This window comes from Panicum hallii, chromosome 6 (genome assembly GCF_002211085.1).
Source record: "Panicum hallii strain FIL2 chromosome 6, PHallii_v3.1, whole genome shotgun sequence".
Lineage (NCBI taxonomy): Eukaryota > Viridiplantae > Streptophyta > Magnoliopsida > Poales > Poaceae > Panicum > Panicum hallii.
The window spans coordinates 36,856,514-36,872,744 of NC_038047.1; the positions used below are offsets into that span (position 1 = coordinate 36,856,514).

Below are 16,231 nucleotides of genomic sequence, written 5' to 3' on the forward strand. Positions count from 1 at the left end.
AGTGGCGGCTCGCGTCCTTCTCGGGCGAGGCGCAGGCCAGGCGCGGTTCGGCGCGGAGCATGGCGTGAGTTTCCCCGGCGGCTGTGGAGGCGGCCCTTCCTCCCCATGCGGCTCTCTCCCCTGTGCAGGCTTCTTCCCCGCCGGGGGAGCCGAGCAGGGTGGGGGCGATGGAGGCGGGGGCGGGAGCTTCTACCTCCGATTCGACGATGAATGTGTCAAGAACAGGGGCAACTCAGTGCATTTATCCATGCAATTCTTTAGAATTCATATGCGCAACTCAATACATTTTATTTAGGCAATAATGCGTTAAGAACAAGGCAACTCAGTGCATATATCCGGGTATTTCTTCTGATTTCCATATAGCAACTCAATACATATATTCAGGCAATAATGTGTTAATAACAAGGCAAAAATGTGTTATTAATAAGGTAGAATAATTGAAGTCCTTAGGCAATTATCTGTCACGCCTCACTGTTTTTCACTGAACTGCAGGTATCCAGCAGGAAAGGAAGGGAACTGCCTGTGAACACTAAAAGTGGAAAGCTAACGTATTTGCTTTCCCAAAAAGGTGCGGCCGTAATTTGCCGCATCCTATAAAATAACTGTGCCCAATCGCCCCACTAATTAGTTGCTGTCGGGACACCAAACCGGCTATTTAACATATTTCATATGAATATGAGGGTATTTAGCGCTTGCTCAGTTTGCAAATAGTGACACCACCATTCCCATCCGAATCCACCTGTTTCGCGTCTATTTTTAAGGTACTTCACAGTATGATGTGGTCCCAGAAAATCAAGTGAATTTTTTTTTACAATAATTGCATGGAGACACTCCAACTAACGTGTAGGTCCAATAGCGATGGACTCATCAGTGAGGGAGTCTCGTTGAGGTAAAGAAACAACTTCCCAAAAAATCGGACTCCATCAGAAAATCCTAAACTCGTCATGGAGACTCTCAAACTAACGTTACATCAAAAGGCATTGGTCTTGGAAGCCCACAGTGAGCATCGATGACAGTGGGACTTTACGATTGAAAGAAGCCTCAAGTTCCGACTTTCTTTCCATGACGTTTCACCCTCTTCCTTCAGTATTTCCAGCGACAGATGGAGTGAGGCAAACCCAACTGAGTTTGGTGTGGCCTACCGAACGACGGCATAAAACCAAACTAGAAACATCATTCAACTTATTCTAGAAAAAATGCTTTTCCCGTGCAGATGTGAATGAAAACTGCACAAAAATCTATACAGCAAATATGCTTTTTCCCTCTTGTTGAATACTTCGATGACCTGCAAATGTAATGTCAAAAAAGAAAAGTGGTAATTAGATAGCAGCAGTACATGGCTAAAAAATAGGTCAAATTTGGGGGGAAAATGTTCTGGAAAATTTGTTTCTACATCCAGTGACAGTACACTATACGGCCGCTGAGATTCAGCTCCTGGCCACGTGAAGTCGGGAACTGAGGTATCCATCACACAAATCTTGGTCTTTGTCACCGGAATCGAGCTCCCCACCAGCTTCTTCGAGACGGGAGGTGTTATGGCCTCTTTAAAAAAAAAACCAAGAGAAAACCCAACCAAGAGGAGGAACCAGTACTAGACGTATCACCTGGAGGCATCGTTCGTCATAAACTAGACCTTTTGCCTTTTTTTTTGGTGGTATCTGTTGCTAGTTATGTGCCAACACTTTTCTTGGACAACTTTCCCGGTGTTATGGCGACTATGATGTGTTACAAACTTTGGCATATTAGTGCTCTGTTTTAATCTTCAGGACCACTTGTTTTTTGAGCTTTTGCTCTAGAATTTGTCGTGCATATTTTATTGGCCTAGAATAGTTTGCAACTCCCATTCCGAATGAATTTTTTCTGAAGACCCCCTCTTAGATCATATCACAGTTCTGCTGCAACTGTTGGTTCTTTTTTGTTGCCCGAGTTGAAGGATCTAATGTGGTAACGTATGGCAGTTGCCGTACCTACGCGAATCGGTACCAACATTTTTTAGGCCGCCCGCCCGCCCTGCGCCTGCTCCCGCCGCCCGCTGCTCCGGCTCTGCTCCCCCAGCGCCGCCGCCCTGCCCCCTCCCCCCCCCCCCGAGCGCCGCCGCTCGCCCGCCCCTGCCCTGCTCCCCCCGAGGCCCGAGCGCCGCCGTGCGCCGCGCCCCTGCCCTGCTCCCCCCCTCCCCCCGCGACGCCGCCCTGCTCCCCCCGAGGCCCGAGCCCCGCGCGCCGCAGCCCTGCTCCCCCCACCCCCCCGCCGCCGCCCCCTCTCTCCCCCGGCCCCCCACGGCCCCACCCCCTCCGGCCTCCGCGCCGCCACCGCTGCCCCTTGCGTGCTGCCCCTGCTCCCCCCCCCCCGCGGCCCGCGGCCCGGCGCCGCCCCAGCCCCCAGCCCCTGCACGGCTGCACGCCTGCACAGCTGCACTCCTGCAGGCTGCAGCCCGTTTGGGTAATTGGGTCTTTAGGATTTGGGAATAACAGGGCTGTTGGAGTTGCAATTTTGCAAAGCTTCAAGCCTTCAAGAACTTAAATTGTTGTTGAGTGTTGATAATTTGATGCTGTATTACATCGAAAGAGAAATATTCAAAGGTCTTGATCTTCAACAAATTAAAAAGGCATTTCAAAAAAAGAAAGACAGGAAAATGCAATTTCCTAGATCTTGATTGGTATGCATATTCTAGTTTTGTTATGAATTTTTTTCTATACATGTTAAATTAGTTTTGATCACTAACTATGTCTTAAATTTGCAGGTTCATCGTTTATTGATATGTTTATGTGGATTGTACTGCTCGCAAGTAATTTTAATGCATCATATAAGAGGTAACATCTATAATCTCTATGGTGTTTTGATTTGTATCTTGCGTTTTAGTTTGTGTCATGCACTCACCACACCGTAAATTTGTTGCTGGCTCCGCCACGGCTGCATATGTTGCCCCAAATTGTCCAATGAGAAGCTTTCCATCGGAGGGCTTCAGGCACTATCAGTGCTCTATAACAGATAATTTTGTTTTCAAAGACAAATATACTCTCATCACTTCTGAATTTATAAAGTTCAGTTTCTGTTTGTAAGATGATAATTATTGGTCACAAGTTTCAATAGAGCACTGGATAACAGTACAGCACATTTATTCACAATGGCGACTTCCGAACGGATCGACGAGCTGACATGCAAGCTTCCATCAGACCATGGCTCCGACCTTCTCCACACCGCAGAACACCTTGAGTGGATCCTCGAACTTGAGCCCTTCCTCGGAGTAGCGCCACTTGGAGTACTCCTCGTGCCTCAGGGGGTTGTACAGCAGCGGGTGCTCCGCGTCGACGAGGTCGTCCAGCGCGCGCACCGCGACGCCGTCCTTCTGCCGGCGGCCGAACAGCACCGTGAACCGCTCGCGGTTGCTCGGCGTCCGCACGCGGTGGAGGCACGCCGGCACGCGCCCGTTGGTGGCGACCTGCGCGCGCGACGGGTACGCAGCAACTCAGTCCAGGAATAATCGCGACGGCCGGCCCCGAGCGAGAGGAGGGTGATAGATTAATCGTATCGTACCCTGAGCTGCTCGCCGGCGACGAAGGCGAAGGTGCCGGGCTCGGCAGGGACGGCGGCCCAGCGCCCGTCCCCGACGTGCACCTCAAGGCCTTCCACCTCGTGCTGCACGATCGTGGTGACCATGCTGTCGTCGTAGTGCGCCTGCATGGAGATGGCGGCCTCCGTGTCCGGCGGCGCGCCGTAGTGCGACAGCCGGATGCCGTGGCCGAGCATGTCGAAGTGGGCGCGGACGCCCTCTCCCCGGACGCCGAGGCCCTCCAGGACCAGCGTCTCCACCATCTCCTCCAGCTTCAGCATGTTCTTGGCGAACGACACGATCGTCTCGCTGGGCGTAGCACATCACGAAGAAAAGGGATCGATTTTAATTTGTTCTCCCCAATTCAGAACAGAACGAGAGCGTCTCAAGGTGGTAGCAAATTAAAAGATAGGCGGAAAAGGATCTAGCGGGTGGTCTCACCAGAACTCCGGGTTGCCGTCCGGCCAGAGGAGGTCGGCGAAGCCGCGGACGCTGGCGGCGTTGGTGGGCTCATCGACGCGGAGGCTCTCCCAGTTCATGCCGGGGAGCTGGCCGATGTAGCCCCTGAACTGCCCCTTGGCGGACACCGTCTGCTTCTTGGCCTCGAGCGGGAGCGCGAAGATCTCCGGCAGGGCGCGGGCGAACAGCGCCCGGCGGAGGTCCGGGCCGAGCGCGCCGTGCGCGACGACGACGAAGCCGTGCGCCACCATGGACGCGGTCACCGCGTCGCGGGCGGCCGCCCACCCCGGCCCGCCGGGCTCCACGCCGCGGACGTCCACCGTGGCGATCTCCATGGCTCGCGCCTTCCGCCGGATCACGGGCGCCTCTGTGTTGGCTTTCTGCTGGATCTTGCTTCGCGGTGATGTGACGACGCAGGCACGCAGCTGCAGAAAGTCAACAGGGTGCGGTGGATCAGTTCATCATGTGACGCCGCTGGGGGGCTTGGCCTTTTGCACCCGGACGAGCGAATCGTGCTCCTCGTGGCCTGGTGGGCAGCTCAGCAAACTTTTGTTTTTGTGTCAACTTTCTCCAACTTTTGAACACGCAAGGTGCACTAACAGCACAAGAAACAAAATTCTGTGCGTTTCAGAATCAGTAGTACAAGGCACTTAAAACAAGTCGGTACCTGAAATTTCTTATCTTGGAGACTTCATGGGAGAGAGCTCCGACTTGCAAGTATGTTTGTATTAGGCTGGCGCCGTACGTAACTCGGATTTGACACTCCAACCTCCTCCATCCTCCGGCCAATAATCGAGAATTGAAGGCTTGAGAAATTCAAAACTCAGACCATTCTCAAAACTCAGACCATTCTGAGTTTTGAATTTCTCAAAATCAAACCTATAAAATCAGCTGGAAACTAAAACAAATTGGACCAAGTAGTGTCGAATGGCAACTATTTTCTTTTCAAATATAGTACTGACTTACCCATACAAAAGTGCATACATATATATGATTATGACTGTCTTTTATGTGACTGGAATTATAGATCTTGAGATTAGTAGCTGTCATAAACATGTCGGTATCAATAGACACATCGCTGAAAAGAAATAGCCACATTATTGTGACATGCAAGACATTAAACCTAATGTTAGTTGGATCCTAACCATAGAAGCTACCCCTACTGCTTTGTAATAAGGCCACTCCCTTCTATCTAAAATATGTCAATGCCGTCTCCAAGAGATGCCCTCCCTAGCCCCGAGCTGCCATACCGGATCTGGAAGCATCACGCGCGGATTGGCCTTCTCAGCCGGAGGCAAACGCCGGCCACCTCCTCGGCGGCGTGTCAGGCGTGGGTCCGAAAACCCTACCAGCCTGGTCGGGAGCTAAATGAGGAAGAAGTGAACAAATAAAGTATAAATGAATATGAAGAAAATAAAAAAAAGATAGATAAAGTAAATAGGTCCTTATGTCCCTAAAGTCTTTTCTAATAATACCCCTGTACCATCTATACTACTCACCTATACTATCCTACTACTAATAAGCTTTTTAGAAGTATAACTATACTGCCCTACTACTAATAAGCTTTTTTAGAAGTATATTAATTTGGATATGCAATGCTTAGATATTTGGGTTAATTAGATATGTGCCATTACAATTGTTCGAATTCAGAGATTTGCCATTACTTTTTATCATATTGCAAACGTGCCATTACAAATTTACAATTCTTCAAAACACACCACTACTTACCCTTTCGACGTACTTATCCCTTCAACATGGTTCTTAAAATTTATGGACCAAAATACCCCAGGTTTCTTCTTCATGTCATCCCCTCTCTTCTCTCTCTCTCTCTCTCTCTCTCTTCTCTCTCTCTCTCTCTCTCCGTGGCGTCCAGCACTCCGATTGCCGCTCGATTGCTAGCTCTCGCGGAGGGGAGGTCCCCCCTGGCCGCTCCCTCCCTCTCGCGGTTGCGCTCCTCCGTGCCCCGCGCGCATCCCCGCTCCCCGGCCCTCGGCCGCACGCGTTGCCACCTCCTCTTCGCGTTCCCGGCGGGCGTCTCAAACTGCACTCTCGTGCCACCGCGCCCGCCCCTCCTTCTCCCTGCCGAGGCCAAGGCACTGCTCCTCCAGGGCTCCACCAACAGCAGAGCGAAGGGGCAAGCTTGGCGCCACCAGGGCCAAGGACTCGGGGGCCCGCGACGCCGCCGCCACGCCGAGGACTGCCCTCAATGCCGGCGCGCTGCTGTGGCTCGCAGTCGTGGCCCGCACTACCATTTCCCGTGGAGGACGGCGATGGGGAGGAGAGGATGGCCTCAATGTTGTCACTAGCCTTCGTGGCATTGGCAACCACGAGCCAGGCGGCCAGCGCCGCCACCGCGGGTGCATCGCGTGCGGCACGGCGCGAAGGGGATGGTGCAAAGCGTTGAGGGCCAAGGAGCCTCTTGCACACCTGGTTTGAAGGGTCTTCGAGCGAAGGGGAGGGCTGGAGGGTGCTCATCGGTGTGGGTGCACCGATGGCGGCAGTAGCAAGCATGGCTTGTGGAAAACCAGCGATTCCTGGCGAGGTGGTGCTTGTGGCTCGTTGTGGAGGGTTGATGGTGGAGCTGGGAAGGTAGGGCAGGTGTGGATGGAGGCGATTTGAAATCCTTGGAGATTCGCCAGCGGGATTGAGGTTGGTGGCGAAGCTTGTGCTGCGGCAATGGTGGCCGGAAATCATTCAATTCTCAGGGGAGAGGTGACGGAGGGGGCTTATATTTGCTTGTAGAGGGCAGGAGTGTGTGACGCAGCTATTGATGGGTGGAATCAAGGAGCGGTGGAGTGGAGCACACGAATTATGTGCGGTGGGTCTCGGCAGTTTTGGGGACGAGCAGAGCAACGTGATGAGAAAAGAGGGCATTTTGGTCCAAATATCTTTATAAACACACCGAAGAAGTTAGTACTGGCATATCTTCGAGAAATGTAAAATTGTAGTAGCATATTTATGATATGATGAATAGAATGCTATATCTCCAAACTACGATAATTATAATGGCACATATTAAATTAACCCTATATATTAACTATTTTCAAACAGTAGTACACATTAATATTATGCACCGTAAAAATCTTAAAAATAATGTGGGCTCTGTCATCCAACTTTTACTGACTCTTAGCAGATTTCAGTTTTGTTTTACAGTAACGTCACGACTTGGCAGCTTCTTTCATTATAGCAATTGCGCAAGCTTGTGCCAAATAGTTGTGGTTCGTCGGACCATGGGAGTGTCGCGTCCATAGTTATATTTTTTTGGAAAAAAAAGATGTTTAGCTTCTATACATGCTAAAATGAGGAAGCCAATCACCATGTTAATGAAATAAGATCACGAAAGCCAGAAATTTGATCTCCATTTGAAACGCTGTGGAGTCTCCTGGCTGGTGAATTTGAATCTTAATAGCATCTTCCCAAATTTTGACCAAGGCGAGGGTGGTAGGTTCTTCACCCCTGATTGCTGTCTTTTCTGCTCAGATTAGAGTCGTTACCGTTTAAATCGATATCGTTAAATTCATCATCTACCATTACAAATAGTATTATTTATTTATAAAATAAATTTAAGAAAATATGAGCACTTGCACCCTAGGAGACTCACACTCCGTAATAATTCAGCTCTACGTAAGATAGCAAAAGTACGGTTGAGCAATCGACGTGATATATTTGCTCACATTCCAGGCAAAGGTCATAATTCGCAGGAACATTCTATAGTCTTAGTCAGAGGAGGTAGAGTGAAAGATTCGCCAGGTGTGAAATCCCATCGTATTCGAGGAGTCAAGGATTTGCTGGGAATTCCGGATCGTAGAAAGGGAAAGAACCTAACAAACTGATATGCTCAGCTTAGAGGCTATTTGGATTCATGGACTAATTTGTAGTTCGGATCCTATCGGATGTTTGGATATCAATTAGGTGGACTAAATATAAGTTAACTATAAAACTAATTGCATAAATGGAGACTAATTCATGATACGAATATATTAAGTCTAATTAATCCATCATTAGCACATATTTACTGTAACACAACATTACCAAATCATGAACTAATTAGGCTTAATGGATTCATCTCGCGAATTAATCTCCATTTATATAATTAGTTTTATAATTAGCCTATATTTAATATTTTAATATCCAAACATCCGATGTGACGGGACTAAAAATTAATCTGGATCCCAAACAGCCCCTTAGTAGGTTGGGGTATACTGTGAGCATAATCTGAGCATATAATTCTAACATCCATTAAGTTTCGATGTGTACAGTGTCATTTTCTCCTACAAATCCTTGAGTGCCAACACTGAAAAATATTTGAATAAAATTTATGAGCAGTTAGCAGCCTTCACATTGGTATCACTCATAGTTTGTTTTCAAAAAGAAAATATTACGTATAGTTTCACTACTGTTCACGCCTCATCGTTACCTTGGTCTTGCTGTGTTTTACACCGGAGTTATTAGAAAATAAACCAGTTTTAATTAAATCTTGAAGTGACGTCAGCTCAAGATTCATAATAATCTCCATCAAGCGCCGTAGGTAATCTGTTTCCATCCTCCATGCATTTCTGAATGGTTTGGCTTGCTCCCAACAAAATAAAAAAGTTACCCTCGCATAGAAAAGAAATAAGCTCGCATGCCACTGTAAACAAAAAAAGTTATCATAGAAAGGGGGAAATGCAAAACTCTCTGTAGTTGACTTGAACATATTTAATTATTGCCTACTGATCGTCTAGTTGGTGTCTCAGTGATACTTGCCTCTCCACCCCGCATCCAGTCACTCTCATCATCCACCTCTAACACAGGCCAACTTTCCTTTTGCCCCTTTAAAGCCCCAAATTCCTAACCCAGTCTTGCCCAAGATGGAAGAGAGGGGGTGAATCGGATCTCGCTGGAGTTGAAGAGGATGGTGAAAATTAAGTGAAAGACAAAACTCAGGTATGGGAAGTAGAAGAAATTGTCTAGGGACAATATAGGACATCCATTCAGATTTCTCACAATGCACCCTACTTTATCTTACATATATACAAATTTATACAGTTCCATGTCATCGTTTAATAGACAATTGTGCTACAATTTATAACCATGATGAGGACCAACTACCAAGCAATAGTTTGGATAATTAACCCAGATGATTATACTCCCTCCGTTGTAAAATGTAGGTCGTTTTGGATTTTCTAGATTCACCTAGATATAATGGATGTCTAGATAAATAATAAAATTTATAAATCTAAAAAATTAAAATAACCTAACATTTTAGAACGGAGAAAGTACCCGCTATCAATGCGGGTGAAGACCTACGCCTGTTTGGATGCCACCGCGGGCTCGCCTGGCCAATACGTCGGCCGCTGCCTGTGGGCGCGCTTTTTCACATCTTGCGCCAACGGTCGTACCTAGGCATGCCAAAATCTGGCAGCAACCCAAATGTCTGGACCGGAGTCAGTCAACGGCCAAAATTTAGCTCGGCCAGTCAGGGTTCGCATCCAAACAAACCCGATTTTAATATCTCGAAATATCTCATTGCTGCATCACATAGCAAGAATCTGTGTTCGTAGGGATGAAAACGAAAATGCTAATTTCTGATTTTCGAGAATCGTTTTCGAGATTTTATCAACTTCTAAGGCTAAACGAAAATTTAAAAATGATTATCGATAAAACAAAAACAAAAATCGTAATATAATATGAAAGTGAAAACGAAATGATTTGAGCATCCTCCGATTGTTTTCGAGATCTATCGTATTTTCAGGATATTCTACCATATTTTACCGATATAAATACCGTATCCACGTACAATACCAGCACCCCTGCTACCTATATTTTTAGAATGTCATATCTATATTTTTGAGAGTCATGACTCATTTATCCTAAACCTAAATCACAACCTAGAGATCTGAATTCACAGGACTATAAATAGTTTCTTGGATGGTGGGATTAATGTCTAAATTTTTAGTACTATGAAATAAGATACATATCATGGATGGATGTATATTTAGATTAACATCTTAACCATCAGTATTTGTGCATGAAATGTGTCAAGTCATATGGCTAGAGTTGTGCTCTATGATTTGACATTATTTATCATTTTTTAAAATATTATTTCCATAGGTTTCGATCATCGTATATTTTCGTTTCCGAAATTACCGTAATACCAATACCGTTTTCATTTCCGATAATATCCTATTGCTTTCGTTTTCGATGAAAAATATGAAAGTGAAAGTGATGGAGCCTTTCACCATGGTTTCCGACCGTTTTCATCCTTGGCCGTTCACAGGGTGCGTGCTTGTGATCCGATCCAATAAAACTGGAAAAACCTTTATCTACTACGAGGGTCTCCTCCTATGCTTCACCAACCATGCGCGGTGATCTTTGAGACTCGTGGTGAAAGTCTTAGTTCTGAACTGTATTTTCATGTCATTTTTACACGAACAACTACTCCCGAATGCCCCATAAAACCGGCGCTCCGGGGTGGTAGGACGCCCGGGCCGCGGTGGCCGCGTCCATGGAGGCCGTCGGCACCGTCGTCGTCAAAGCACGACGCTCTCGGCGCGGACCTCCGCGAGGCCTTGTTCAGCCGCGCCATGCCGGAGTTCTTCGCGCTCCCGCGGGACCTCAAGCGGAGGCTCGTCTCCGGCGCCGTCAACGGGTACATCGGGCGGAGGCCCATACGCGGGCGCGCGTCTGGGAGGCCGCCCACGGCGGCGGCGTGCGCAACTTGGGAGACAACCTCTGGTCACACGGCAATCCTGCGTTCTGGTATGTCCTCTTGGTCCGGTTCTTTGAGCGCAGAAATGGATCTGAAGAAGACGAAGATTTTTACGTTGCCTTGTGACCGGCCGGAGTGCAGCGACACGGTTGCCAGGTTTGCCAAGAACATGCAGGACCTGCAGCGGAAGTTGGGCACGATGATCCTGGAGAGCCTGGGCGTCCAGCGGAGCACCTCGAGTCGCACCTCTAAGCACTCGCCTACAACGTCCGGCTGGTGCACTACGGCTCGCTGTCCGAGACGGGGACGACGACCGGCCTGTCCATGCAACCCCACAGGGAATGCACGGGGGTGGAGCTACACATATTCATCGATGTCAGCTGATATCGATGATTTCGTGCAAAATTAGTGAGGAATCACTATTTTGCACTGTTCATACGTGGAGCACAGCATTGGAACACAGAGCTAACATCGGTGGTTTCGTGTGCCAGCTCCGCCCGTGTGCACCATGGTCGTGCAGCACGACGTCGAAGGCCTCGAGGTGCAGGTCGGGGACAGGAGCTGGGTCGCGGTTCCCCCGGAGCACGACATGGTCACCGTCGTCGCCGGCGAGCTGCTCACGGTGCGGTGGTGGGCTTTCCATGGAAATCTACGTGTACTGGGCCGCGCGGTGGTGACACCACTCGTTGCTGTGTGCAGGTGGTGACAAACGGGAAGGTGCCGGCCGGCGTCCACCGCGTCAGGACGCCGAACGACCGGGAGCGGCTATCGGCGCTGTTCGTGTCCACGCCCAAGGAAGGCGCCACGGTGCGCCCGCTGTAGTGTACAACCACTGCAGCTTCAGTGACTACGTTGATTTCCGGTTCGCCGGAGATGGGCGCAAGCTAAGCGACCCGTTGCAGGCCTTCTGCGGAGCACCCAAAGATAAGCAGTGAAATTGTTGAACTGTGCGTCTCTTGTCTCCATTACTCTGTTCAGGATCAGTTCTCCTTCATGACTGTTCGTGGCCACCGACCCATGTTGCCTGGGTTTCCCACGATTATTCGAGGAACTACCTTTTTGGAAAAAGTACATTTTGCTACACTCGTGGATACACTTTATCTGCTTAACCACGCTCGATCTACTAACTTGAGTCATTTTTGTTGGCCAAGCTACTTAATGAGATTTCTCTTTTCCCCCCTCTGCGCACAAGTTGAGGTTTTTTTTTTCAAATTTTGCGATATAATTTATAAATACGTGAGAAATTTCCACTATTACTTTTCATGCAGTTTTGTATCTCCAAGATCAATTCTATTTAAATTTTTTCTATCCCATGAAAATAGTTATGAAATTTATTAATGTATTTTTCTTAACATAAAGCATCACGTTCTCTATCCTAGCCCCTATAAAATTTTAACTTAAAACTCAACTTGTGTATGTACACAGAGGTAGGTGATGTGTCCACTGAGAGAACTCAGCTTTGTAATAATTTCATCAATCCTACAGGGCTCAGTCTCTCGAAGATTGCTTATAGAGTACGATTATGTATGTATATTTGTAGGGATAAGTGTGCGTGCTTATATTTAGCATCTACGTTTATACTGTATTTTTTTAAAAAAAATTCCATATGCGGGAACTGTACTATTCCGTCACCCAAATCTTTGATCCTCGTCACCGGAATCGAGCTCCCCACGGTCAACCTCGACGCCGAGCTTTCTGCCGCTGGAGCTTGGCACTTTCAGCCTGCAAATCAAGCTTGAGGCAACTTCTAGCTACCCAAATCGAGCACCCATCGCCAGAGCAACTGAGCAAGTAAACCTTACCTTGCTTTGTCGAGCTGGCATTAGCTATCCTTGCCGGCAAAGGGTTCCAATCCAAGCTGCGGCGTTTCTCTCCCGAAAAGCAGCACCTCTCGGCCCGACACGCATTGAAGGCCTCTCTTCCGTGTCTGAGCCCAAGTGAACGTTCTTTGCAAGTTGTCGCCGCACGGGCCGAATGTCCAGTAGAGTATTAATGGGCCAAATATACTACTGCGAACGGCCCGCTTACAATTTCGTCCAGCGGGCTAATGAAACGTAATTTCGTCGTACCGGCTGGCGACAACGTAATTTTTTTTGAAATTTTATACTCCGGAGTATATCTTGATAAATACCGTATTAATTAGTGTTAAAAAATTAAAAGCTTGATAAAAATATGGTTCTGCTAGACATCAACATGAATGACTATGGACAAAATTTCGCTTTACAGGTGCTAGAAGCCTAGAGACCAAGAAAGTAGTAGAAAAAAGACAAAGAACAAAATTAAAATATACATACCGCAAGATATAGTTTCTAAAGAAGAATGAGCTAGCTGGATTTATTAGTATAACTAAAATTGCACTATGGCTAAAAATTTGTTTCAAAATCACCGTTCACCGCCAGCAAGGATGGCAGCTTCGTAGTTCTACACCAACTCAGCCACCAACCACACATCGCAATCTGTTGGCCAACAACCAAAAGAAGCATCTTATCTGTACCTATTTCTAGAGCATGTAAAGTTTTCATCTAAATTTTTAGTTGGTCCGACTTATATTATTATAGGTGGATTTTAGTCCATACTGTATGCGAGTTGGATCAGCTCTCCGTCCATAACTCGATCACGTAAATCCCAACAAATTAATGTACGAGTAGCCATACTTATCTGATACGGCACGTATGTGTTCTCACAAAATTCAGAAAACAATTTTTTTTCAAAATAACTGCCACGCATCCTTAATAAGCTTGTGTGTTGTGTCCATACATACAACAAACCAAATTTGTACCAAATCAACGCACAAATCATTTACCAAAATGGAGCAGAGGAACCTCGTTCAACTTGGTTCCTTCTTTGGTACAAGTAAATGGAGTACAACCCGGTAGTTTGGTTTCTCACAAATTGACATAAATTTGAAAGCTTGAATTGGATCAAATAATATAACAGTGCGAAGTGCCACGACCCTACAATTACTGCTACTTGGTCTGTCTTTGTCATTCGTCCATGGTAACGGGCAACAAAGGCATTTCTCACATCACACTACATGATCTCACTGAAATTCTATAATCTAATATGATGTCCAGGCAGTAGCTCCAGGTCTTGACCCTCCTTGCCATAACATCTGAAAACATGATCTTAATAAGCCTTGAATAGGCAAATGCTTGTAAAACATTGGCACCCTTTTTGGAAAAATTATTAGGATCTGAAACAATGGTAGTCAGAGTACTGATCTCGGAATCTATAGGAATAAAAACAAAATGGGACTCAAAGTTTGTGATGCAAATGCAGCACGACCAGAAAAAGATAAAGTGAAGAATAATAATGCACAACTAAGTAGTTTAAAATGCAAACTAAGCACATAGACATTACCTGCAGGCTAGGGAAGTACCACACATGATTACCTGCAAGAATCTAATTTAGCAAGGCAAACATACATAGGATGAACATAGCCATAGAAAGCGAGAAAGAAAGAAGAGGCCCTGGAGGTAACCACAGAAAGAACACAATGCAGCTCCTTATTGCTGATGTCAAAATCCACAAGCACATTAGACTGGTTGCCCCTTATCAGCAAAAGCAGCACGTGGTGAAATTTTATTCTCTACAACCGGACAAAGATATTCTAGAGGATAAAGCGATAAACACCAATAGATATTAGCGACCGTATCGGTAAGAGCAAGTACTGCCAAGAGTCCAAGATGAAGGGAGAACATAATGTATCAAAAACTTGGTAGTACATGTGTGCGCATAAGAGGGATCAAACCTGCAACAATTGAACGCCTGCTGGGACTGGAGTACCTAGGTCCAAATCGAAAGCTATCCAAATCGGATCCGGGCATATGGTTGCTCCAGTTCACGGACGAACGCCAGCAGGAGCAAACCAGGCCCGTCGGGAAGGATGAGCACGGCGGCAGTACGATGCGGGGAGGGGCTGCCAGGGCCCAGGTGATGCGAAGATGACGCGGCGGTTGAACACGGTACGTGCCTCCGATGCGAGGACGATGGGGTCCGGTGGAACGGTCAGTCACACACCTGGTTTTTTAAAAAGAAATAAAAACTGAATGCATCTTACATATGATAGACGATATAACTATATACTCGAAACAATATCATAACGAATGAGAATATCATAGTACTTTATTACATGACCAAAAGTCTTAATATTAAGCGAATAAATAAATGTTTATAACTAGCAGCGGACTTCAACTTCACAGGCAGATGACTGGGAGGCATACCTGTAGAACTTCTCGAGATCTTCAGGGAACTCCGGACTATTTTGTTCTGAGCAGCATTGGTTTTAATAAAGCAAGCGTGAGTACACTTATGGTTGATACTCAGCAAGTGGAGTAAATTATATGACATGCAAGGCCAAATTTAAGAAAAAACTTATATGATTTGACTGCGATAAGTATTTTTAGTTGATCAAATTTTATTTAGCAAACATTAACTAAGTGTGAGTATATATCGACCCTTAAATAAATAAAAAAGATAAAATAATAATAATAAATAAAGAATCTCAATTTAGATCATCTTTAAATTTAATTATCATATGAGGGTCCAAACCGCTCTTAACCATGAGCACGGCCGATATATCAGTTTTCACTCTGCAGAGGCTGTACACTTTACCCACAACTCATGTTTCTCTTGATGCCCGGGTTTGCAAAGCCCTTACACACTTCCGAGGTGAGTGGCAGGAATTCGCTACGAGACCTTTACAAAGATTCTCTAACTTGCAACGGTCCGCTAAGGTTTCAGGCCGCAGTGGTCATAACCCTCCTAACGAGGAAGACGCCTTAACCAGGATCGTATCTACGCCTCAAGAGGACCGAGTGTCGGTGTTTAACCGGCTGCCCACCGAGGGATATACCCAAGGTGGTAAGTTTTGGGTGAGGAGACGCCAAGATCAGGAACTCGAAGGTGCAAGGAATACAAAGCTTAGACAGGTTCGGGCCGCAAGATGCGTAACACCCTACGTCCTGTATGGTGGTTTGTATTGCCTTTGGTGTAGAATGATCTAGGGATCGTCTTTTGAGAGAGGTCCCTGTCCTCCCTTATATATCCGAGAGGGCAGGGTTACAAAGATACTAACCAACACCAGCTAAGGAATCACACCAGAACATACCTCGAGTAGATTCCCTCTGTATTAGTTAGTCTTATCTCCTATTTAAATGGAATAAATAAGAGATAAACAAGATAAATAAGAGATAAGACGGACTTAATCTCTTAAACTACGCTATGTACACAGCCCCGTGGCCCCGGGTCTGACACCGAGTTATACCCCATCAACGCACTCCCCTCATGCTCTTTCGGTAAGACCATTACAAGCTAAAGTTTCTAATTAATTAGGCAAGACCAGAGACATGTAGTATTGTGGTTGCATTATTTTCCAATTAATGCAATAATCTTAATTATCACCATAAAGGTATTCCAGAACATGAACTTAAACAAGTGTAGCGTGATTTTTAGATTATTCAACCAAAGTTTAAATAAAATCAACTAGCGTAGCTACAACATAAATATAACAACCCAGGTTTAATCAAGAA

At 46.5% G+C, this 16,231-nt stretch overlaps 2 protein-coding genes across 3 annotated transcripts; one reads left to right on the forward strand and one right to left on the reverse strand.

Moving 5' to 3' along the window:
- Window positions 1-2,992: 2,992 nt before the first annotated feature.
- LOC112897088 (probable inactive 2-oxoglutarate-dependent dioxygenase AOP2) lies at window positions 2,993-4,597 on the reverse strand. Its single transcript, XM_025965284.1, has 3 exons — window positions 3,992-4,597; window positions 3,535-3,859; window positions 2,993-3,439 (listed from the first exon to the last, which is right to left on the reverse strand). The coding sequence occupies exons 1-3, from the start codon at window positions 4,342-4,344 to the stop codon at window positions 3,170-3,172; spliced, it is 948 nt and encodes a 315-aa protein (XP_025821069.1). The 5' UTR covers window positions 4,345-4,597; the 3' UTR covers window positions 2,993-3,169.
- A 6,084-nt stretch (window positions 4,598-10,681) lies between these two features.
- Window positions 10,682-11,768, forward strand: LOC112897631 (2-oxoglutarate-dependent dioxygenase AOP3-like). Of its 2 annotated transcripts, XM_025965977.1 has the most exons (4): window positions 10,682-10,750; window positions 10,842-11,108; window positions 11,192-11,322; window positions 11,400-11,768. In XM_025965977.1, exons 2-4 carry the CDS (start codon window positions 11,042-11,044, stop codon window positions 11,520-11,522), a joined length of 321 nt encoding a protein of 106 aa, XP_025821762.1. In that variant the 5' UTR covers window positions 10,682-10,750; window positions 10,842-11,041; the 3' UTR covers window positions 11,523-11,768. The 2 variants fall into 2 exon arrangements, with proteins under 2 accessions (XP_025821762.1, XP_025821763.1); XM_025965978.1 differs by having other exon boundaries at window positions 10,842-11,322.
- The last annotated feature ends 4,463 nt before the right edge of the window (window positions 11,769-16,231 follow it).

Bases quoted from the DNA above. Each gene is read 5' to 3' on its own strand.
- LOC112897088 (XM_025965284.1), bottom strand. From the start codon at position 4,344: ATGGAGATCGCCACGGTGGACGTCCGCGGCGTGGAGCCCGGCGGGCCG. The intron at 3,860-3,991 runs GTGAGACCACCC...TGCTACGCCCAG, and splicing joins GACGGCAACCCGGAGTTCTG to CGAGACGATCGTGTCGTTCG. The intron at 3,440-3,534 runs GTACGATACGAT...TCGCGCGCGCAG, and splicing joins TCGCCGGCGAGCAGCTCAGG to GTCGCCACCAACGGGCGCGT.
- LOC112897631 (XM_025965977.1), top strand. From the start codon at position 11,042: ATGCACGGGGGTGGAGCTACACATATTCATCGATGTCAGCTGATATCG. The intron at 11,109-11,191 runs GTGAGGAATCAC...TTCGTGTGCCAG, and splicing joins GATGATTTCGTGCAAAATTA to CTCCGCCCGTGTGCACCATG. The intron at 11,323-11,399 runs GTGCGGTGGTGG...TGCTGTGTGCAG, and splicing joins TCGCCGGCGAGCTGCTCACG to GTGGTGACAAACGGGAAGGT.